Raw genomic sequence first — 25,388 nt, forward strand, 5'->3', positions numbered from 1 at the left:
CCCCCGAGATCCGGACGATCCCGGATCTCCTAACCTTCCGCCGCGCCCTCAAGACATGGCTTTTTCAACAAGCGGGACTGACCTAGGGTGAATTTTAAATAGGGAAAATTTTTTAAAGATTTTAATAATGACACAGCCATAAATATATTTGGTTTTTAATTGGTTTTATAGGGGAAATGTTTTTTGTGTTGTTTTTTAACATGCTGTGAGCCGCCCTGAGTCCCGTGGGGAGAAGGGCGGCATAGAAGTTGGAAAAATAAATAAATAAATAAATAAATAAATTTCACTTCTCTTGTTAGTGGGAAGGAGGTGGGAGGTTAGGAAATATGAAGAATGAATGAATGAATGAATGAATGAATGAATGAATGAATGAATGAATGAATGAATGCCTGTTATGTCCAATGCACCTGATAATTCCTATTGCCTTATTATTTTTTAGCTGAGCTAGTGATGATTATTATACAGATATATTTGTGTAAATTAGCTTTTGTCCTAAAAGTAAAGGAGTCCTCCAGATTTTACTCCGATAGTCATTGATGATTATACAGCACAGTGCTCATCTCTGTTTTGAGGGCCATTGAGTCAGTGCTATCCAAAGAGATTTCCGCATTAATGTGGCCAGCATGATGCCACAGAGCACTGTTATCTTCCCACCAAGTGATACCTATTTATCTACTTGCATTTGCATGCTTTTGAGTTGCTAAATTGGTAGGAGCTGGGACAAGAATGGGAGCTCATCCCATTGCGTGGCGCTCGGGTTGAACCTGGGCTGCCGGCTTTCCAGACAACAAGCCCATTGTCTTAACCTCTGACTCCCCTTGCGGCTTCTGGATTTTCTCCTACAGTGACAAAACCCCTCAATCCTGCAGATGTCTCCAAAAAGGAAAGTTTCAATATCTGAGCTGCAAAATTCCAAGCAACAGCCTTTGCAGCTAGATACAGTTATTAAAAAAGGGAGAACTGCACTTACAGAGTTCTTGTGATCAGGAATCCTCTTTTAGGACCTGGTTCCAATGCTTGACACTCTAGAACCAGATAGGTAATGGCACGGAGAGAGAGGGAGTTGTACTCCCCCATCCCATACCAACTGTATATTGGTGCAAATAAACCTGATCCAAATAAATCTGCACCCGGTCCAAAGAGAGATGTGGCATTGTTCAAACAAATGCATGCATTCACACAGCGAAACCCGTATCCAGTACCTACCATTCCGTAATGCTTTTGTGTGCTCTAATTACTGATGTCTCTATATCTATGGGATGATACCGCATTCCTCGCAATTCCATGGCTTCATCTAACGCACCTACTACGTAAAGTGCATCGTGTCGTTCTGATACCACAAGAGGAAAAACAAAAACAAAAATAGTTCATTATGCAAAACCACATCAGTGACAAAAGAATTATCTAACACTGAATTTACAGTTGTTGTTTTTTTAAGAAAAGCTTTTCCCAACATGGCTTGGAACCTCTCTCAACCTCTCTGGAGAATGCCTTTGTATTATGAGTGGGAGAGGCTGGTTTCTGTTTCAATTTCTTATACATGATTTCAAGATTACATAATAAAGGTGAAAAATACATTTTTTTAAATAAAAGGCACCTGATTAATACAAAAACAGCAATTAAAACAGCTTTGTGTTTATTTCCTCCCCTATTCCTCCTTCTTGACATTTTTTCTTAAAGCAGCTCATTATGGACCATAGAACAATTAAAAAATTTTTTTTATAATAATGTCATATAAAATTAGTTAAGGTTGGAGCAGGAAGTAAAGGAAAGGTGTCCTTGCAGATTTTACTTTGCTGGTCATTGCTGACCAAATGGGGTGTGGTTTATCTCTGTTTCAAGGCCATTGAGCCAGTGCTGTCCAAAGCTGTGGCTCATGTGGCCAGCATGATGTCACGGAGCGCTATAACCTTCCCACCCAGTGGTGGTACCCATTTATCTACTTGCATTTGCATGCTTTCAAACTGCTAGGTGAGCTGGAACTAGGCAAAGACAGGCACTCATCCTGTCAGGCAATGCTCTGGTCAGGAAACCAACTAGAGTCAATTTGCTTTGCTTTTACATTTACCGTATTTTCCGGCGTATAAGACGACTTTCTAAACCCTGAAAATCTTCTCAAAAGTCGGGGGTCGTCTTATACGCCCAGTCGTCTTATACAGCGGAAAATACAGGTATTCTATTTTATTCCTTTATATAAGCTGAGGACGCGATGGGGGCAGTGGCCGGGAGCCGCTGCCTCTCGTCCTGCTCCCTCTCCCTGGACATGATGGGGGCGGCGGCCGGGAGCAGTTGCCTCCCGTCCTGCTCCCCCTCCCCGCCCGTTCAGCTGAGGATGCGATGGGGCGGCGGCCGGGAGCCGCTGCCTCCTGTCCTGCTCCCCCTCCCCGCCCATTCGGCTGAGGACGCGGCGGCCAGGCTGGGGGCGGAGTGGACTCCCGACGATGCTGCAGTGGCCACTGCCGTGCTGCCACCGCCACCACTGGAGCCGCTGCCTCCCGTCCTGCTCCCCCTCCATGCCCGTTCGGCGCCGTCTGCCTTTCATTCTCTCTCTCTCTCTCCTAACCTGGAGGGAGAGGGAGAGAGAGAAAGAGAGAAAGAGGAAAGAAAGAGAAGAGAAAGAGGAAAGAGAAAGAGAAGAGAAAGAAAGAGGAAAGAGAAAGAGAGAAAGAGGAAAAAGAGAGAGGAAAGAAAGAGAAGAGAAAGAAAGAGGAAAGAGGGAAAGAGAAAGAGGAAAGAGAGAGGAAAGAGAAGAGAAAGAGAAAGAGGGGAAAGAGAGGGGGAGAGGAAAGAGAAAAAGAGAGGAAAGGGAAAGAAGGAGAGGAAAGAGAGAGAAAGAGAGGAAAGAGAAAGAGAGGGGGAGAGGAAAGAAAAAATGAGGAAAGAGAAAAGAGATTGAGAAAAGAGAGGAAAGAGAAAGGAAAAAGAAGAGAAAGAGAGGAAAGAGAAAGAGAGGAAAGAGAAAGAGACAGGAAAGAGAGAGAGAAAGTTAGAGGAAAGAAAGAAAGAGAAAGAGAAGAGAGAGGAAAGAAAGAGAGAGAAAGAGAAGAGAGAGGAAAGAGGAAAGAGAGAGGAAAGAGAAAGATAAAGAGGGAGAGGAAAGAGAGGAGGAGAGGAAAGAAAAAAAGAGGAAAGGGAGAGAAGGAGAGGAAAGAGAGAGAGAAAGAGAAGAAAGAGAGAAAGAAAGAGGGGGCGAGGAAAGAGAGAAAATGAGGAAAGAGAAAAAAGATTGAGAAAAGAGAGGAAAGAGAGAAAGGAAAGAAGAGAAAGAGAGGAAAGAGAAAGAGAGGAAAAAGAAAGGAAAGAGGAAAGAGAGAGAGACAGAGAAAGAGAGAGGAAAGAGAGAGAGAGAAAGAGAGAGGAAAGAGAGAAAGAGGAAAGAGAAAGAGGAAAGTAAGGAAAGAGAGAGGAAAGAGAGACACAGAGAGAGAGACCCTTTTGACATCTAAAATGAAGATAACACTGCATATATCCTTTTTTACCTTTATTTTATATACACACACACACACACACACACACACATATATCATAAAGGTAAAAAAGGATATATGCAGTCTTATCTTCATTTTAGATATCAAAAGGGTTTTGCGGCTCCAAGTGTTTTGTTTTCGGTGGGAAACGTGTCCAAGTGGCTCTTTGAGTGTTTTGGGTTGCCTACCCCTGATATAGCCCAAACTCTATATTTTAACTGGAAAAGTTGGGGGTCGTCTTATACGCCCAGTGGTCTTATACGCCAGAAAATACGGTAATGAAAATTGAGTATAAATATTACTACTCTCCAAGATTACTTCTTTAATAAATATATTCTTATTTTTATTCTTATTCTTGTATTGAACATTACAATTTTGGGAGCAATTCTGGTTTTGTTGGGGAGGCATGCAAAATATTTGTCTTAGATAATACATCTCTGCACATCAGAGGGGATGCTAGGGATGCAGAAGTGGATCTGTGCCCGCTGTAAGGTAACTTCTTCTAGCCAAAGTATATAATTCTTCTCATCCTTTCTACAGTGCAGGCATGGTTCCATAAACTGCATATAAACAACAGAACTGCTGAGAAAATATTGTATAATGTACTGCAACTATGAACCAATCTCCAAAAGCTGTGCTGAGTACATTATTTTCAAAACTTTTTTTAATAATAATTTTTTTAGTTTGTCAAAATATAAAATACAAAGAAAAATTAAAAGTGTAATAGAAAACTAGAAAAAGGGGGAGGGAAAAGAAAAAAAGAAAGAAAAGAACAAAAAAGAAAAAGGCACCACCTTCCAGATTCTCTTTAGTACAGTAGAAGATAACAACATTACAATCAGAACTTTTTGCTTTTACACAACAGTATGTACAAACCATTTCTATAACAATAAACCTATCTAATTAACAAAAACAAAATCAAAATTTCATTTTCTTTTTCATTGCAAGCACAAAATCTGGAAGCAATTTCAAAATAGAAGAAGCAAGATTAGATATATTCTTGTCTTTGGATAAAAGAATCAGTTTGACCTTCTCTGCTTCTCATTACTGTGGAGAATGATATATACCTCTATTGACTCATTAATCTTTATCCTAGTTCATATTAAGAGAATCCTCTGTAGATTGAGAATCCTCAATTTATTTTTTTAACCCTAAAAGGAGAAAACACCTCCCCTAGTTTAGATATTTTACTAACTTTAAGCAATACTCAAATATTATATATAAAAAGGAAAACAAAACAAAACAACAAAAACTTTCAAACATTAACCAAAGAACTTACCCCCATTTGCATCTGTAAGTTCTGTTCTCCTCAAGAATCCCAGGTAGCCAGTTCGTGCCCAGATAGTTTGTGTGTCTCCAAAACTCAGTCTTGAGTTAAAATGATCTGATTGTAGGGATTCATCGCCATAGATTGTAAAATATCCACTGGCATTGTGAGCACTATGAACCCATATCTACGTGAAGTGGGAAAAATATGTTTTAATTGGAAGGAAAGCTTCATTTGCTTCAAAAAGTTCTAAACTTTTGGTCTTTTCATACGAGGCCTTCACTAAAAGGAACATCAGTTTCAGAGAAGTTGAGGTTTGAGTATCATTGGTAGCTTTTAATGTGGACCCCAATGGTTATGGTTTCTCAAGATTATCACATCTTGTAAAATATGGCATTCCCCCCCAACATGTCACAAGATTTCAGGCAGAACTTTTTTTTAAAAAAGCAGCAGTAAAAACAGCCAACCAACATCCTTTGCAGTGGGTGGGTACTGTCAAAAATCATGCATTCATCTGCAATTATGTGCTGCATGTACAAAAGGTATTTTCCTGGAGTAGCATCTGTTTAAATATAGTCAGAAAGAAAGAAGGAGTAGGGAAGAGTCTTAGAAAAGTTAACGACTCTTAAATTAGATAGATACTAACTTGTCTACCATTAATTCCACACACATTCATTAAACTGTGCAACACATCACCTGCTAGATCAGGCTGTTTGCCACACGCTGCCCCAATAATGCTATGAGAAAAAGGAGTTGATCTGTAATCAACTCCTCCTATTCAGCCCTGACTTTGGCACAGGTGTGTAACTTACTTCTCCAAGATGAGAGTCGCCAAGAGGGCCCTTTGTTTCTGGATTAGCAATAATGATACGAACTCCAGGGAGGATCTATTGAAAGACAAAATGAATCATATTTGGTCAAGAGCCAGGTTGTGTCTATATTGTTTCATGCAAAAACTAAACTTTCCTGCCTCATTTCTGAAGTCTTTAAGAAACACGGCAGGCTTCCCAAAAGGAAAGAGGTGGGTGCAACTTCTCCAAGGAAAGTGACACCATACTCATGAATTTGTAAATTCATTATTGTGAATTAGTTCTTTCCTAAGGAGGATGAGTCATCAGTCTTGGTGATTTTTTTCACTTGTGCCCAAAATGATGGCCACCAGCAGTGCTAATGATCTGGAAAGCATATGGTGAGCACATATTCTGCATATATAAGAATCCAGATGCAATTTCTTAAAATGAATTCCCTCAGGAATTATTACCAATTAGCATAGACCAGAGAGAAGTCTTATGGAGCTCAGATGCACATTCTTTCCAAAATGTGGTAGTGAGGAGAATCACGGAGATTGGCTCTAAATCCCAAATTTTCTGTTCATTCCTTAATCATCCAATCATTTTGTTTTCCACATATCTTCTCTCTCTCTCTCTTTCTCTCTCTCTCTCTCTCTCTCTCTCTCTCTCTCTCTCTCTGTGTGTGTGTGTGTGTGTGTGTGTGTCTCTCTCTCCTCCCCCCCCTCTCTCACACACACACACCCATTGCAATGTATCTATTATCTTAGGAAAATAGAAGCTACATAGCATCTTTCTTTCTTCTACACCCATCTATTGATCTCCATTCTCACATTTCCCCCTACATCCTCTCATTCATATTTTCCCCGTTGCAAAGTTTCCTTCCTCTCATTCATATATTTTATCTCATTCACAGAGTTTCATTCAGCGTTTCTACCATGGAGAGTTGAGAAAAATGGGCACCTCTTTCTTTGTGGGATAATAGTGAAAGAAAAACAGGATACATTAAAACTCCAAAGTTTCATGTGTCCACAGTTTGCCTACAAGTGATATAGATAATATTGATACAAATGGATGAAAAGCTTTGATATAAATAATTTTTCCCAACTTGAGGAAGTCCAGATGGTTTGGATTTAACCCTGAGAAAACCAAAGGCATGCTTGAGATACCATCAAATAACTGGAAATATTGATTTTTAATATCAAGAAACCATAATGAATTCACTCATTTCACAAGCCCCAGGTTTCTAGAACTTAATAATGCGCATGACTCTGCAAATGCTCCGTGTAAATAATCACATATCTGCCTGCATTAAAATATTTGTTTAATCACTCCATTCAGATGGTTAAGAATTTTTATACTTTTACCTTTCCTGATTCCATGAGAGGCAAACTATGGGGAGATCCTCTTTCTACTAAACGCACTCTGAAAATAAAAAAATATATATAGAATAATTATGAATGCACAAAAACTGCAACACCAGATGTTCATACAGAGTTACATCATTCAAGTATCTGTATTTCTGTATTGCTTTCTATTTGCTGAAAAACCATCACTAAAGGGAAGATTCAGCTTTTTTTGGGGGGGGAAACCCTGTAATCCTTCTTTCTGCTTACTGGAAAGGGCAACTGGACACACCTTGAATTACTTTCAAGTCAGGATGCACAGATTGAAATCCCAACCTGTGCATAGCCCAACAGCCTTGTACTGTGATCAAGGATGTTATTTAAATTTATGCAGGTCAGTTTAACTAGCAGGAAACAGAACTGGTAGGACCATTTTGCTCAGAGACAGCTTCCTATGGTGTGTGTGTGTGTGTGTGTGTGTGCATGTGCTTGTGTGTATTCATGTTCTTTCCCTCCTTTTGTTCAGAAGCAACCTCTGCTCAGTCTCTGGCAATTCTGGGTTGGCACTGTCCATTGTCCCTACTTCTTTCTAGGTAAGTCTCCTAGAAAACCTTCAACTTCAGGTTACATTTAGAACTACAGATGTCCAGCTGTGCACTGTTCATTTATCAATTAAGAAAACAGATCTTTGTCAGATCCCACAAAGGCAGTTAGCAAAAGATTGAGAAAATGGTGTCTGTGATGTCTACTGGTGCAAAAAGTCAAAATGGTATGCACAATCACACAATTGAGAGCATGCCCTCTTTTTATGTGCATGCAATGCACCTGCTAAAAAAAATTCAACCTTAACAAGCCGAGCAAAATTGCTTTCTGTTAAAGCCAAGATCTTGAGAAATTGTCATGAATTGCTAAGTCAACTTTGGCAACTTTTAAGATGTATGAACTTCAGTTCCCAGAATTCCCCAGCCAGCATGGCCAACGCATCTTTAACTTAACAAAGCTGAGAAACAACGGACTATGTAGACTATTCTCACTGAAGTGCTCAAGATAGTTAAAACATTGCACTAAATTGTTATTCCTAAAGAGATAGGAGGACTTTATTAAATACACTGGGAATAATATTAACAGCATTACATTAAAACTTGTTTAATACATTTAACTTAACTGAGATACATTTTCGGCCTTGCCCTTTTCTCCTGCTCTTTCCTGGCTCTGCCTAATTATGGGAATTCAGTTGCAGAAGTCAATCATAGTTCTTAGCTTGAAAAAGCTGAAATCAACTTATATAGTTAAGACTTTGCAGGGAGAAGATAGGGCAGGTCAAGGAAGGATAGACCTAAGAAAGCAGAACACTTGACAAAAGGACAGTTGTTGCTGCTGATTTTTTTTCACTGTACCTCAGCTGCATCTAGAGATGCTCAATTCTTTTTCCAGGATAGACTATTAATCTATGTGAAATTGCTTCCTGACCTTGTAGAATATGTAGCTTTTGTACACCAGAGCCAAAAAAAAGAGGAATAAAAAGAGTAATTTATATTTATATGCTCCTTCAAAACAGCAATTTGTCAAACAGGTCAATTTGAAAATTGACTTCTCTTTGTCATCCCCGCTATTCCTTTGAAAAATGATAGATTGGTTTTAATAACTATTTATTAAATAATTGTTATTTATATAGCATAGCATGCGTCCCCTACAAAGTTAAAAAAGATTGTATCTGGGAGATTGCAAACAGCAACTAGACCGAGGAGATAGTGCCTCTCACAGTCATGTCCCTGAGTTCATGTTTCAACTGGGATTGAATTCAGTGCTCATTTCATTGCACCACCTGGGGCTGTGTTCCACACGGGCCTGAGAGATTTGCAGAATAGAGGCTAAGAGGAGATGACCCAGCATCTTTGATAACAATCAAGAAATATACAAATATAAATTTGTATATAAATGTAAAAAAAAAATCAACAAATATAGAAAGGTTGTGTAGTGCTTTGGATTCAAAGGGGGGGGGGAGAGTGCTTTTGGGAGCAAACGAGTACACAGGTAGCATCAGGAATAGCCATTTTTATCCTGTATTCTGAAGCCCCTTTCCCCCTTTGAATCCCTATTCCAGGGGTAGGCAACCTTGGTTCTTTTATGACTTGTGGATTTCAACTCCAAGAATTCCTGAGCCAGCAGAGCTGGCTCAGGAATTCTTGGAGTTGAAGTCCACGAGTCATAAAAGAGCCAAGGTTGCCTACCCCTGCCCTATTCTAAGCCTTTCTCTCAATCGTATCCACTTGGCTTCAAACCAGTACTAATTTTCCAATGAGCACCAAGCAAATAGCTAAACCCTCCAATTAATTTTGTACAGAAAAGCAAGAGACCATCAAAAGTTGTTTTGTTCTTTTAACAAAGTCTCTCAAACAACTCCTATTTAGGTTCTACGGACAAACATAATCACATGGAAGACTGCATTTTAGTTTTTAAAAAGTATATTCATCCACAAAAGGTTTATTCATCCAAGTTCCAAATCTCTCCTCTTACATCACCATATATTAGCCAGAGGTGTACATGAAAGCGAAGGCTAAAATTTCAACAGCCTTTATTGCACCTGTTCCTGCAAATGTCATTCCTACAGTAGAATTTGCATTTGCCAGGTCTATAAAAGAGGCTAAGAAGCAGCTGTAGAGGGCATTGGCCATGCTATGGGATGCTGATAGGAAGAAAGAAGGCAGGAATATGTATTTATTTATTGGATTTCTGTGCTGCCCATTTTGGCCAGAGGCAACTCTGAGCACTTACAAACATCAAAACCAAAAACATTAGAAAGATAAAACAGTGACAACAACCATCAGTTATACTAAAAAATTGTCATTAAAAGATTAAAAGGAGGAGAGAAAGTAGCAGGAATACCACAGGGGGAGGAGGGAGAGTCTTTTCTCAGTCTACTAACCACCCCGCAGAGTGATACTCTCCCCCCCCCACCAAATACGGACAGTTACTTTTGAATTATGCAAAAGGACTATGATGAACCAATGTGCTTTTAATTTAACGATGTAGAAATGCCATCTGAAAATTCAGTTCTTTCAAATAACGGCATTCCTTTCTCTTGCTATATTTTTAAAATATATGCCTTTTACACTTATGTGAATAACACATGGTAATGTTCCTAACCTTCTAGTATGAATTTTGCAACATTAAAGTAAAAATCACACCTGTCATGTCTGAGAGCCCTCATGTCAACATACACAGTGGTTGGGTCTGGCCCAGATGTTCCCTGTAAAAGAAACATTTCATTTAGCTTCTGAAGTAATAGGTTGTCTTTACATTTTAATTATTGCTACAGTTTTAAAACAGCAAATCTTTTATACTGCCATGGTAAAAAAACAAAGGCCACATTATGTATGCTTTGTATCTGTATGTATGGGAGGGTGTCCAAGTTGGAAAATTCTAAAAAAACAAAATGGGCTGAAGACAACACAGCCCGTAAAAATCCAAGCACGTGATTAAGTTTCCTAAGACACTTATGCAAAGGCTCTATATAAAGTTGAAAATGTTTTAAAGCAAGACATTTGATATCAACATATAGAAGCTGAGGAAGCATAAGCAGTTATTCTGTTACTTTAAAACATTATATTTTTAAAAAGCAGCACACTAATTTGTTCATGGCCATGTCACCCACGATACAGTAATTCTTTCTATGAATATGAGCTTAGGTTCTTTCTATGCTAAGACTGGTATGGTTCAATATAGTATAACACTATATTGGTTCAAGATCAAGACACTATAATTGAACCATATTTTGTTGAGTGGGATCACCCAGGGACAAAAACATGGTTTACAAATTACACAGGCTGAATTTACACTGAGTGTTCAATGAGCAAACTGGCTTAGTATATCATGTGAAGTAGTCCAAGAGAGACTTGCACCTCAGTGCAATTAAAAGAAAAAATAAGGCATGGTGATCTGAGCTAAGTACTATGCAATGTAACTCAGGTCAGATTATTTGGATTAGAAACCAGATGCATTAAACCTTATTGCTTTCTAATCACCTTCAGATTCTATTGCAACACTGGCACTGCAAAGCCACTTCACGTGTTTGGAGATGCTTTAAGACTTAAAGTGCCCAACCTGTCCTGTGCAACGTACTAAAAATGTGCATTCAAAGAAAGGCATGTTCTTATTGGTTCATTTTACAGTATATATTCTGTTGACAGACACTCCTAAATCTGGATATGCCTAAAGAGGAGACAACGATTATGCCAGCACATGTTTAATGAGAACTGGTTTGGTATTCCAGCTTTAGGTTTGCTCTCAGCCACAGATGCTCATAGGATAACTGCAGCTCAGTCACTCTTTCTCAGCTAAATTGATATCGTGGGGGGAAATTGGAGAGGGTGTTATATATACTTCCTTGAGCTCCTGAAGGAAAGTTGGACAATAAAGAAATGAAAAACTATCGGGACATCTACAAAAAATAAAGCAAGCCAGCACAATGTTGAAAAAGGATGGACCCTGGACGTTGACATTGGACTCTTGAGTTTCCAGGCTCCTTTTTTTGGAGGGGGGCACTTTATTTCTTGGCACTCCTTAAAAAAAAAAATCAGGTTCTATGCTAAGGAAAGCAGGAGGCATCTAAAAGAATGTACTAAATGTACTAAACGTTGACCAGCATCCCATCACCAGGAGGGCAAGAGAAAATTACAGGAGGGCATCACTAGGCAACTTGGCATAATGTCAACACCTTGTATTGTGGTGTTGGCATATAGGGGCTTTAGCATAGCTCTCAATGTACTAATATATTCAGCAGCACCAGGAGCGTAACAGACCAGTGCTGAGAGCGGAGAAGCCCATTACCATCACTGAAAAAGAGGAAGAGTGGGAGAGAATCACTCTATAAAAACAGATAGTCCTTGACTTACAACCACAATCAAGCCCAAAATTTCTGTTGTTAAGTGAGATATTTGTTAAGTGATATTTTGCCCCATTTTACGACCATTCTTGCCACAGTTGTTAAGTGAATCACTGTAGTTGACAAATTAGTAACCTGGTTAAGTGAATCTGGCATCCCCCTTGACTTTGCTTGTCAAAAGGTCTCAAAAGGTGACCACATGACCCCAGGACACAGCAATAGTCATAGATACGAACCAGTTGCCAAGCATCTGGATTCTGATGATGTGATCATGATGCTGCTGCAAAGATCGTAACTATGAAACATGGTCATAAATCACACATTTCAATGCTGTTGTAACTTTGAACAGTCACTAAATGAACTGTTGTAAGTTGAGGACTACCTGTATTACATTAGGAACTATTTTCATGATTAACCAGAAGCAGTTTATAAAATTCAGTTGTGACCATTTGTACATTAAGGGTCACATCTGGATGTTGTTTTTTTAGAACACATTCCCAAGCAAGTTACAAAGTGTTGGTTAACTTTGGATGAAGACTATATCTGGATAACACCTATTAATTATTTCATTTCTTTACACAAAATTTTCTTTCCTTGACATTTCCTGGCCAATTCTGGCTATTGCATCGAATCAAACAAATCATGTGTACGTCCCCACTCAAAGGTCTCCGCTGATTCCATCTAGTCTGTCCATTGCCAGGTGGATATTTTAGGGAACAGGTAAATTCCCTACCTGCTTGCCCAGTTTCCCCAGCCCGTGTGGCTACAGAGGCAGGAATAGGGGGAGATGGGGAGAAGGAGAGACAGTAACACATGGGGAAAAAAATAATAATGAAGATAATAATAATTGAAAAAGAAATGGAAGTTGAGAGGAAAATAAATAGACTCATGCACAGAGTGGAATAAAATAAAAAGAAAAAAACCATGTCCAATATAAGGATTTTATAAACTATACATTTTATTATTTTAAAGAGCTAGAAATGAAAATAAACACATAGATAAATAAGATGGATGTGTTATTTTAACAGAGCAAACAGGAGAGGCAGAAGTATATAGACTTTCCAATTTTTAAAAAACAAATGTTCAGCAATTTAACCGACATTATAGATACCATTGTTTGAGGACACTGTGTGAAACTCTACTTTTCAGGTGAAGCGTGCCATACTATACCTTCACATTTCGATAATTGCCATACCTTTTTCAAAAGATTAAAATGAAATGGAACACTCCTTTGTTAAGCCTGAAAAGGCACATCTGTGTCTACAGGAAGGAACAAGTCATTCATCTTGAGAGGAATGTTCAGCTCTTACTTTTCAATGGATAATTCTATCATGACCACCTGCCTTCCGTCACCCACAAGTTTGCCTCTATGAATGAAACTGAGCCAGGAAGTTCTCTGTTCCCTGAACTGAAGTGTAAATCTGGTAAGAAATTTTAGTTATAAATGTTGCTTCCCAAGAGCAAAAATGGTACACCCATATCTTCTGCTTCATTGTAAGTGAAGGTAGACTACTGGAGCATGAAATCAGCTCCATAGGGACTACTTTTATTGAGGCTGACTGTTGTAACAGAATCCTGCAAATCTGATTGTGTTGTATCCTCTCCTTTTTATTCTCAAATGTTAGCAAATTAGGAAGGCATCTACCTAAGCCACTTATTTTGGACTTTTTGAGGACAACAGAAGCTGGCAAGATCATCTCTCCACAATAAATTTGCCTTTTTTGCCTGTTGCAGTTATGCTAGCCAAATCAATATAGGTACAGCCCAAGCCTATAGTGTTTATTCAAGAACAGACTATATACAAAGAGCCTTACAACAATTTAGTGGCCATTCAAAATTACAGATGCACTGAAAAAAGTGACTTAGGACAATTTTTCACATGGCTGTTGCACCATCTCCAGGGTCACGTGATCAAAATTCAGATGCTTGGCAACAGAGTCAAATTTATGACAAATGCAGTGTCTCAGGGTCATGTGATCACCTTTTCTGACCTTCTGACAAGCAAAGTTAATAGGGAAGCCAGATTCACTTAACAACCGTGTTACTAACTTAACAACTGTGATGATTCACTTAACAACTGGGGCAAGGAAGGTCGTAAAAAAGGACAAAACAACAAATGTCTCACTTAGCAACAAAAATTTTGGGCTCAATTGAGATCATAAGTGGAGGGCTATCTACAGACACGATTGAATAATTTTCAAAGAAGGAAAATACATGAACTCCCTCTATGCAAAGATTTGCATCCAACAAAAATCTTTTTGCAGGAAGTTCCTGGATCTAAGTATCATGAAACACAGTAGAACGCAGGAAAGATATAGCTGATCTAGTAGGAACTATTAAGATCAGGAAATAACTTCTAAGACTTGAGATCTGATCCTTGTGGAAAAAATGCACTTAGAATTGTCTGTTGTTCTAGAGTTTAAGTCAACAGAAGCCAAATGTTCTTCAAATATGCTGAGTTACAAATCCCACAATCCTCAAGTACCAAAGCAAAGCATGTCTGCAAATAGCAACATCCTCAGAATTTTGCATGGATAAATTATTTGATGCTTCTCAATCACAAGTAAATTCTATCTGAACTATTAAAATAAAGATCAAGTTGGCATTGAAACAAGTTTAAAATGAAGTTTTTAGCAGGCAAGAATCTATAGACTTTTGTGAAAGGCACACCCTGTACAAATATACACCACATTGTATATCATCAAAACTTTTCTTAGATTATATATTTTACTGAGGACTGAAATGTGATGGATTGGATCGGAATAATCAGCTGTATTTTGATTCTACTGAAACTAATAAGGTAAATCAATCTTACTGAATTTGTTGATTTCAATGAGAAATAAGTTTATTTTACTTCATTTGAATCCAAGTCAGTAAATATATGCAAGGATGTAATGTTTTTAAAATCCAAATTGAAAATGATTGGTAGGTAGGAAAACTTTGCATGGATAGCCATTAAATTCTGCATATAAGACAGTAATCTAATTGTGAGCAGCTGATGTAAACAAATTTATTTAGGAAATGTGTACATTTGTCTGTTTTTAAAGCTGGGTTCAAAGCAACTTCTGGAGGCTTACTTTCCTGAAATTTGAAATTAAACGAAATTGGGAAAATCTCCTCAATTATCTCAACTACTTCAAACATTAGTTCCACGTGGAACTAATGGAATCTTTCAGAGTAAGCATACTTTAGAATCTTCTGAATGTAGAATGGCTAATGTATGCATTTGGAATGCATATCAGTCGGGAATAATCAACGTAATCTAGGACATTGTTCATCACCAATGTTCATGATCTGTTGAGCAGCTTAGGCCATGATCAATACTCCTCAAAGAGGAGTACTCTACCTTGAGACATCCTCAACTCCTACCTGGGACTCTGTCCACTTAGTGAAGCAGTCATGGGACACCACTTTGCTTAATAACCAAGATTCTGATCCCAGTTGTGGTTATAAGGCAAGGACTTATGATATTAATGCTAATATTCTTACTAAATTCTGTTATTTTTTTCTCCAGAACAATATAAACTTCCAGTAGGATTGGACTTCAAAGACGATAATGGCCAGAAACTCTGGGACAGACAGGCAGATATCAGTTTGGGACAAATAGATATTGACCTTTAATCCATTTCTAACACTAGCCACAATAACTGAGTAACACTATAGTGGTTTTAAGGCACTACATATATTTAAGTCCTTACTCTACTCACAAGGAAAAAAAAGATTTTGATATACTGAGCATAAAGATTCGGGTTGAGTTTTACAACTTACAAATTAAGGAACTTTCATACAGGTATTTACTGTGTTGCTTTCACACCGAGGACAGAATAAATGTTATAAATGTAACATAAAAAGGATTATGGAAAAACTAATTAACAAAACCAGAAAAGGTGTATGCTTGCAATATGAAAAAGGAACGTCTATTTATACTTGCACCAATTAAGAAAGTAACTAACCATCTTAAATGAAACCTGGTTGCTTTCCCTTAAGGAAGGACTGCTTTTACAATTTTTGCCAACAGGAGAGAGAGAGAGAGAGCCTTACCTGCAAACATATTGCCAGGTTAACTCTGCAGCCAAAGGATGTGCTGACAGCCCTGGGATGGAGGCCCAGATCTTTAAAAAGCTTTGAAAAAGATTGTGTCAGAGCTATTCGGGGTCGTTCTTCTGCCACAACCACACATGTCCGCACCCTTGACAGGTCCAGCCCTCTTGCCTGGAAACAAGGCACAAACTCAGGTCATCGCAAGAGTAGTGTTGACATTTGGCAGATGATATAGCAAAGACATCAGAAGCAGAAATGAACTTTGGGTTACTAAAAAAATGTATTTTGGAATAAGTGGGAATATCATCATAACAAACATCATAGATATTTTTGCCAATGTGAATCCAAGTTTCTCAACCTTGGCACTTTTAAGATATGTGGACTTCAACTCCCAGAATTCCCCAAGCAATATGCTGGCTGCGGAATTCCGTGTATTGAAACTGACACTTCGTAGAGCATGCTGCTGGGGAATTCTGGGAGTTGTATTCCATACATCTTAAAGTTGTTAAGTTTTCACCCACCTATAATTCTGCATGAGGGAGAGTAGAGAGTGTTTATTATTTTTAGTTTCTAAAGGCCACACAAATTAAATTCTTAAACTGTGAGCCTGTTTTGAATGGATACAGGACGGGGCTATAATTATAATGCAACTTGTTAGCCATTTTGAATCCCATTTGTTAGAAAAATGGGAGGAAAGCCACAGGTTGGCTTAATAACCTTCTCATATGCAACAAAATCTAAAGAAGAGTCCAGTGGAAAATTGAAAGTGTGTGAGCTCACTTACTAAGCTATGATTTAACTTTGACTAAATTCACACAAAGTGGAAAGTAGTATTCCACTTGCCCAGCTGAAAGGGTTGTCCTTGATTCATAAAGACAATTGTTTATCAACAATATAAATAAAGATATCAAATAGGGAGAAGAAGCCCAGGCAACATCAGCTATAGGGAAAAAGAAAAGGAATTAGGATTCCTCACCTTCAAAGATTCTGTTTGTGAACCGAGGCCCTTGGTGCAAAGCTCCATAACTGAGTAGGAACAAAAGGTATCTCTTACTTTGTACTGGCTCACAGCCAGAAGCCATAGAGCAGGTGTAGTTTCCAATTCTGAGGGAGGAATTAAAATAGACTGGTGTCCTGAATAAACGCTGTAAAGATACAAGATTGGTTAATCCCATGACAGGAAATCTGTCTTGAGACCAGAAGATGCCAAATTGAAAAGAAAATTGTTTTTCAAAATTCTGGAAGGAGACAGCTCTCCTTGGGAGCTTTTAGCTCAGAGATAGACAATCTGAAGCCCTCCAGATGTTGCTCAACTGGTTTCCAATTGCTCCATCAAGAATAGCCAATGGTCAGGGATATTGAGTACCAAAGATGTGCAGCAACTACCAGAGGGCTACAGTTTCCCCATAACTCATAAATCTTAAATCAAAAACAGAAATCAAAACAGCAGCAACAAATATATATTCCAGAGGAAAAAGTCAAATAAAATGAGCTAGCTTTAAATCAGTTTATGTGAAGAGAGACCCAGAAGTCCAAACTTTATTTTGCTTACGCTAGTTAGTTTTTCAATAGTAGCATGAAGATGGCAAGTTCCCTGTGATGAATTACTACTGCTGTCAAGAATACTCCCTTGAGAAAATAGTCTTTAACAAGCTACAAGATTCTTCTTCTCTGTGCTTCTGGAATTTGGAAGAAAACATGGATTGACTGAGCAAGTGGTTCAACTGACCAGATTGCTCACCTTGTGAAATGATTAACAGATTAACAGGGATGCTAAGGATGGTAAGGAAAGTCCTTTGCATACAAAACATCCCATATTTGATCACTGAGAAATGGCTTGGATATCTCTTGTCACTTCCTTTTTCTGGAAAGTCATCATATACAATTCTGTAATTTCTAGATAGTTTGTAATTTAATTATTAATTGCATCTGATTCTGGTTGGCTTTTCAAGTTCTAATAAGATAATGCTGCCATCTAAATGGGATATTTCCATATATCCTCTTTATACAGAATGCAAAGACACCTTTTAAGGTACTGAAAGACTATCTTGGTCTTTGCAGAAATTCAATTAAAGGCATGCCCCAACAAACAAACTATCTAGATCCTATTTGAAACATACCACTTACAGGGAATTTCTGATCTTGTTTTATTACTTTATTATTTTGCTTCCGTGAATTACTATTTTTTAATTTGTTCTACATCCTTCCTTTTGGTGATATTTGCAGAAGTGCAGTGTTTAAAAAATACAAATCCATCTTTCAAATCATCTCATGTTACAAACTCATGCTTTCCGTAGAATTTAAACATGAATGCTATAATAATCATTTTGCATATATGATGGAAACCTAGTCTGATTAGGGGTATGCTACCTTAAACACTATTTGTTGCACATGCAACAATGGCTGGATTTACACATTCCACCTAAACAAAATTGAACAATGCTAGATTCAGTACCAGGTATGAACCAATTTTCCGTCAAGGCAAGTTTATGTGTAACTTGATCTTAATGAATCTGGTTTATTAAGAAAAGTTCAGGTAGAACTTAGGAATAGTACTCGGCAGGGAAGCCCACAGATTCAGTATTTTCAATACTGAGCAGAAGCATCATTTTAGGAATTCTTCCCAGATCAAAGTAAAAATGCTGGTCCAAGACCCTAGATCTTCTGCATGAAAAGCAGGTTTTCCAACCCTTTTATGCCTGTAGTTAGTTTTGCAAAATTATTTATCCAGAAGAAAATTTATTTTTTGAGTTTAAAGACTATCCGACCAATTCACAAATACACACATAAACATGAATATCAGGAAGTTATAATAGCTCAGGCTCCACATAATAGAAATAAAACTTGGACAAATTAAAAAAAGATGTTAGGTGTTCCAGACTTCACAATCAATACCAAACTGAACAGCTGCTAGAATAAACCTATTTAGAAATGCTGAAAATTTTTTTCCCAAACCCAAAAACATGGCAGGGAAAAAAAATGACAACACAATGAAGCCCAGTACTAAGCATTTGGCACAAACAGCTAAACGATTTAGAAAGACTGATGTCCATGAACTCACGTTGGCCTGACAATTGTTGTTCTGCCCAGAATGCATCAATCTTTGACAAAGATCTCCAGGAAATCCTGCTGGAGTGGGTGGCCAATTGATAGGAATCTGGAGAATTTTTGATAGAGGTTTATTGCTCTGCTTTGCAAGGTTTCTTTTCATTATTATTTTATACCCTTCGGGACATAAAATAAAAACAAAAACAAAACTTTGCAAAACCATGCAATACAGCCATGACTTACCAATGGGCTGGCTCCATGCTCCAAGGGGTTTTCCTTAGCAGTTTGGAAGTCTCAGAATGCTGCATTCTGGGACATCACAATGGAGCAGGCCAGCACAACTTCATAACATCTATAACAGGGATAAACAGATGGTTTTATTATATTATTATATTATATAGAGATATATATTTGGCTGCTTGTGCTCAGATTGCAAACCCTGGTTACCTAGGGTCCAATCCCTTTTTACACTCCTGGAGCAGTGATTAATGGCAATGATACCAAACTGGAATAAAAACAATGTTGCCCCAATCTGGTAAACCTTTTTAAAAAGCACAATTTAAATTTATTTCAGGGGTGTTTACATGATCAAGAGGTTCATCAGAAGTTTAAAAGAGCTGTAATGCTTGAAATTGGGTTGTATCAACTCTATATTTGTTCTAAAGCCTATTGCAACAGAGTTGAGGATTCAGTTCTAAAATGTATGCTAAGATACAGGGTGGTCCTCAACTTATGACCACAATTGAGCCCCAAATTTATGTTGCCTAGCGAGACATTTGTTAAGTGAATTTTGCCCTGTTTTATGACCTTTCTTGGCACAATTGTTAAGTGAATCATTGCAGTTTTAAGTTAGTAACCTGGTTGTTAACTGAATCTGGCTTCCCCATTGACTTTGCTTATCATAAAGATGCAAAAGATAAGCACCCTGGGCCCAGGAAACCATCGTAAATATGAACCAGTTGCCAAACTTCCAAATTTTGATCACATGACCATGGGAATGTTACAATGGTTGTAAGGGTGAAAAATGGTCATAAGTCATTATTTTCAGTGCCGTTGTAACTTTGAATGATCACTAAACAAATGGTTGTAAATCAAGGACTATCTGTACAAAGTGCCTTTAAGAGACAGACATGGATGGTTTGCATATCCCTACTTCTGTATTTTAAAAGTTGCAAATGTAGTTTTTGAAATAAGATTTTTAGCATCTCTTAACAGAAATGGTATTTGAACTCTTTTTCAGGAAACACTTTTGGAACAATACCTATAAACAAGTTTGGCAGGAAGCAAAAGGACATTTTGTGTTAAGCTTCAAATGGCTTAAAATATTTAGGAAAGCTGGGTGGGGGAGATGAACTTAAATCCTGCACGTTAAGAGAAAATGGGTTTAAGGTCCTGGTTTTATTTCCTCTCAGTTGACATGATTACCTTATTGCCCTCCCTCTCTTTATATCCTTTTGCTAAGAACGAATTACACGTTTTATTTCCCAATTTGGTATATGCCACACTTATGTAATGTCTCTGTAGCCAAAGCAGCATTTTCCATAGAGAGAGATTAGCCAGTTTGGAGAAATGTCAAGAATTGTGCTGAAAAAAAAAGTATGGATGTGATATTTCATTAAAAGCACTCCAGTGGGGGTTAGTGGCAACATGGAATAGTATGAAAAAAATGAATGGCTGTCTTAAACTCTGAAGAGGACTGTTCCATATAGTAATATTTTTTATAACTAGCTCAAATGCCCATTTGTTCAAATATAATAAGACACTGTGACTCCATTTATATTTTGCCTTTAGAACTGATAGGTTGGTCTTCAAATTTAAATCTAGCAACCTTAATCTATTCTCTTTGCTTTGATATGTCAACTGTTCATTTTCTTGGGATAGGATACATTTGATCCCTGCCCTCCATACACATACAAACAGAGTCCAACAGTAATGTCCTGCCACTTCAAAAAAGATACTTGACAGTTCCCATCAGGAAAACCTACCTACAGAGGCACCAAAGGACAAATCCCAGTCCACAGTAGGGATCCAAACAAATTGCAACTTCTCTAGAAGGATAGAGTTCACACTGCAGCTTAATAGAACGACAAAAGGCACTAGTGGCTGCATGAGACATCTGGAAGAAGAAAAGAGGGCAGTGATCAAAATGATAAACTATGCCATTCTGTAGGGTTGCTTCTGAAGCATTGCTAGATCTTAAATTAGTAACAGAATAAAAATAATCATCTCCCATCTCTTCTCTCCATACCCTCATTTCTATCTCCTAGAAATAAACCCTCATTGAATCTTTTCTACACTATTAAAATTAATATGTTTCCAAAGAACAATCAGTCCACGTGGCAAACGAGAAACAAACAGAGAGTGACTCATCGTGGTTTTGATTTCTAGGTTATAATCCAGAACTGCTGGAAATTATGTGGAATCCTGAAGAGTAGGGTAAAAATAGAAAGTACTACAGATGGCAGACTTGGGTCAGTAAAAGACCAAATGCTTGACAGACAAAATGTAAAACTCTCTCACTAGTGTCATTTAAAGAATGTTTTACCATGTGAAAAAACTCAAAACTCTTGCTGTCTTGGCTTTACCCCTAGTGTCACAAAAGTAGATACTGAACCTCTTGTGCAAATTACAGAAAAATGGACCAAGTTTTTTCCCCCTTAAAAATAAAATAATAAATTATGGAAGCAGCAGTTAAGTAAAAATGAGCAATATTTTTTCTTGTCCTTCCTCCACATATATTTTATTCATATGGAGATCCTGACTTAATAATAATAAAGTTGGAAGGGACCTTGGAGGTCATCTAGTCAACTTATCCATTGTGAGTAATTCTTACCTTCACCCCTGCTAACATTCCAGTTGTAGATACACTGAAATCGAGATAAGCTAGCATGTCAGGATTAGAAGGTTTGAAGATCTGAGGAGGCCGTTTCTTTGGCAAATCATCTATGTAGAAAAAGGGAGACATGATTCCTGAGACATTGTGAAAGATGCAAAAATTCACAACAGAACAAAGAGGAATAAACAAGATACCTGTGTCTAATATAGGTGGCCATGTTCTGACATCGACTGCTGCTGCTGCCTCCCGGGACCGTAATAATTTACATATTAATTGTGTTGTCATTAAACAAGCAGAGCGACTCACCTGGGAATTTCAGAAAAGAGAAAGGAGAGATTTAAATCTCTACACATTTTGTTTGTTCAATCGTATCCCAATTTGGGAGACTGTCTAGACAGGTTCTTGCAGTTATCTTGGCAAAGTTTTTAGAAGTGATTTGCCACTGCCTCCTTCCTATGGCTGTGGCTTGATCAAAATCCTGCAGCTGGCTTTGGGTCTAAGGCGGGACTAGAACTCACCATTTCCCAGTTTCTACCCAGATGCTTTAGTTTAACCACTACCTCCCACTGGCTGTTTGCTTCACATTACAAGACAATATATTTCATTTTTTGTAAAGTAAAGTATATCTTCAGTTTAAAAAGAACATCTCCCTACTCCAAATGTTTTCAAGTTAGGACAATACAGGTTCCTCCCGCCCCTGCCAAAAAGAACTATGATGATGTAGAATGAAGCCACTATACCTGTTATATCCCCCAATCCTTAAAACAATTCCTCTCTGGGCTCAAAAGTTTTAATTCTTAACACTTGTTTCATCTTGCACCACCACATCTATTCCTTGTGGCCTCTGGAGACTAAAAATGCAACTCCAGGATGAAAAAGGCAATCTATGCATGTTCTAAGTTAATTATTATTAATGGCCCACTGACCTCCACAATCATCTTCACTGTGGGTAAGGTTGTTGCAATGTTTTGTGGATGGGGAGGCCGAACTGTTATTGGCACACAGCCAGCATATAAACATCCATAAAATGCAGCAATCAGATCTATGCCTGGAGGGGACAAAAACAGTATGATTATTAGTGTGAAAAAAAGCAAAATGAGAGTGATTTCTAAAAAAAAATCACCTTCCCTAAACTACTGCTGTTCACATGTGTTGGGAATATAACCACTAGAATCCCTACATTGAAATGGAGCTTCAATCTTATACCCATTTACCTAGGAGTAAGGATCACTGAACCCACCGGGGCTGACATCTGAACAAATATGTATAAGATTGTGTTGTTAAAGGGAGAGGGAAAGAGAGAGAGAGAAAGGCACATACAACTTACTTCTATTGAAATGATTTGAATTCATTTGGTTTTAGATGAGCAGATTTCTCATACAATTGTGAATTTTACTTAGCCGGTGGAGGTAGAATTTGCTTATCCAGCTCACTCACTGAATAAACCTCTACATAAAATTCTATTTCACTCATGCTTGTTAGATAAAGGGATTCTTTTTTCATTGTTCCATAGCAATTATATTCTAGAAGTTGGAGCATTTAGCAACTACATATTCAAGGCTGAGGTTCTAGGCCAATGTTTCTCAACTTTGGCAACTTTAAGATGCATGGACTTCAAATCCCAGAATTTCCCAGCCAGCACGGGGGAAACATTGCTGGTTGGAGAATTCTGAGAATTAAAGTCCATGTCTGCTAAGTTGCCAAGGTTGAGAAACACTGTTCTAGATGTACACTGAAGCACTTTTGGTTGAAATCAATAAGGACAAAAGGAAATAAACATGTTAGACACCCCCAAATTCCATTGAAAGCTATAAGAAGCACTGGTCTAACAGCCCATATACTGAAAAAAAACACAGTGATGAAAGAAATTTTGGAGAATAATCCTACAAATTCACTGTATATAGCAACCAGTAAACATTCACTTGAAGCAAAAATATTTGTAGTCTTACAACCAACCAACCAACCAACCAACCAACCAACCAACCAACCAACCAACCAACCAACCAACCAACCAACCAACCAACATTATCTATGTATCAGTCACAGATTTTATATATAAAACAATAACATTGTTTGAGAATTGCAACTAAAGTCAGAAGTTGGAAGTCAGAAGTCAATGCTTTCCCCCCCCCTTGTACCTTATATTTTATTTCCCCCTTTTTTTCTCCTTCTCCTAATTTCCCATTTCTACTTCTCTTTGTATTTTATATATAGATAAAACAATAAAAGCCATATATACAAGTATTGCAACTAAAGTATTCTTGCACGATTTACCTGGTGGGTAGACTAAAGCAACATGATCACCATCTTGCAAATGACCCCTTTCCATCAACATTACTGATATCTTTTCAGCTCGTTTATGTAGCTGGACACAGGTGAGAGAGTTTGCAATTGTCCCCTTCATTAAGAAAAAGAAATGTAGAAACAGAGAAGAAAAATTTAAATATGAAGCTTTCTATTCATTAACTGAATTATTGATCTTAGCCTCTGAAACTAGATTAGTGATATAAATGTCACACATTCATTTGATTTTAAGCTGAAAAAAACAAACAAAGGAAGCAAAATCTATATCTTGATTAGGCCAGTTGAAAGGTAGACTTTAAAGCATTTCCCCGATTAACTACAAAGTGAACTATGATTTTTTTTAAGATTATTGTCACTGCTCAAGAATTACTTCAAAATAACTCAAAGTGAAATTTAGAAAGGATATAACGTCAGGAACTGAGTGTTAGCTATTAGTAATCACTGTTTTCAAATGGTAAAGTGGTTTGAAGCAAGCCTTAACAAAACCCGAACAGCTTGATATTTTTCAAAAGTAAAAAATTATTGATGTCATAGAGAGAAATTATATCAAATTGCCTACCAAGCTATACCATTTATGGATACACTTTCTACAAATTCATATTCTAGACTATTATTTGTTAGTTTAAATCAATTTGATGCCACCTACTCCAGAGCAATTCTAGGCAGTTCATGGGACCCAAAGTACAATAAAAAAACAACATAATAAAACAGGCATGGCACAAAAACTAAGCTAGAATAGAACAAAATGGCAAATCCAGCAATAACTAAAACATCCTATAACATCTAGTAGTTTGTGGGACATTCCAGCAACCCTATAGCAATAGTGTTTTACAGCACTCTCTGAGCGGTTTACACTGTTTTGCTTATTGTCCCCAACACTCTGGGTCCTCATTTTACTGACTTCGGAAGGATGGAAGGCTGAGTCAACTTTTAGCCCTTCAGGATTGAACTCCAGGCTGTGGGCAGAGTCAGCTGCAATACTGCATTCTAACCACTGCACCACCAGGGCTTGTACCTATCCGAAAGCCTAGGAGAACAGCCAGGTCTTTATGGTTCTCTGAAAGGATTGGTTCATTGTAGGATATTACTTTATTATTTCAAACTTAAGTTTCATATTTAATAGTTCTGAGTTGCAAGTTGATTTATGATTATTACTTATTTAATTTGCATGCTGCCCAATTACCAGTGGCTCTGGGTGTTTTAAAAATTTATTTATTTATTTATTTATTGCATTTATATCCCGCCCTTCTCCTTGCGGACTCAGGGCGGCTGACAATTGAATAAAATACTAACATATATACATACTTAATTAAAATTTGATTAAAACGAAATATTTAAATATGTCCAATTTAAAAGTAATTAAAACCCCCTTTAAAATCCCTCAGGCCAGTCCCGCTAGTTGGAAC

General features: G+C 37.7%; 1 protein-coding gene across 1 annotated transcript in view; it reads right to left on the reverse strand.

Annotated features, from left to right (window-relative positions):
- DIP2C (disco interacting protein 2 homolog C) overlaps positions 1–25,388 on the reverse strand; it is a 371,277-nt gene that overhangs the window by 2,203 nt on the left and 343,686 nt on the right. Inside the window, exons 25-36 of the mRNA XM_015811492.1 lie at positions 23,953–24,076; positions 22,605–22,726; positions 21,873–21,984; positions 21,676–21,785; positions 20,828–20,958; positions 16,771–16,939; positions 15,795–15,965; positions 10,057–10,118; positions 6,890–6,947; positions 5,547–5,621; positions 4,747–4,921; positions 1,207–1,330 (exon numbers count right to left, since the gene is read on the reverse strand). Of these exons, the coding sequence (XP_015666978.1) occupies positions 1,207–1,330; positions 4,747–4,921; positions 5,547–5,621; positions 6,890–6,947; positions 10,057–10,118; positions 15,795–15,965; positions 16,771–16,939; positions 20,828–20,958; positions 21,676–21,785; positions 21,873–21,984; positions 22,605–22,726; positions 23,953–24,076 (1,433 nt within the window). The remainder of the gene's footprint in view (positions 1–1,206; positions 1,331–4,746; positions 4,922–5,546; positions 5,622–6,889; positions 6,948–10,056; positions 10,119–15,794; positions 15,966–16,770; positions 16,940–20,827; positions 20,959–21,675; positions 21,786–21,872; positions 21,985–22,604; positions 22,727–23,952; positions 24,077–25,388) is intronic.

Source organism: Protobothrops mucrosquamatus, unplaced genomic scaffold, assembly GCF_001527695.2.
Source record: "Protobothrops mucrosquamatus isolate PMUCROS unplaced genomic scaffold, P.Mucros_1.0 scaffold42, whole genome shotgun sequence".
NCBI classification, from domain to species: domain Eukaryota; kingdom Metazoa; phylum Chordata; class Lepidosauria; order Squamata; family Viperidae; genus Protobothrops; species Protobothrops mucrosquamatus.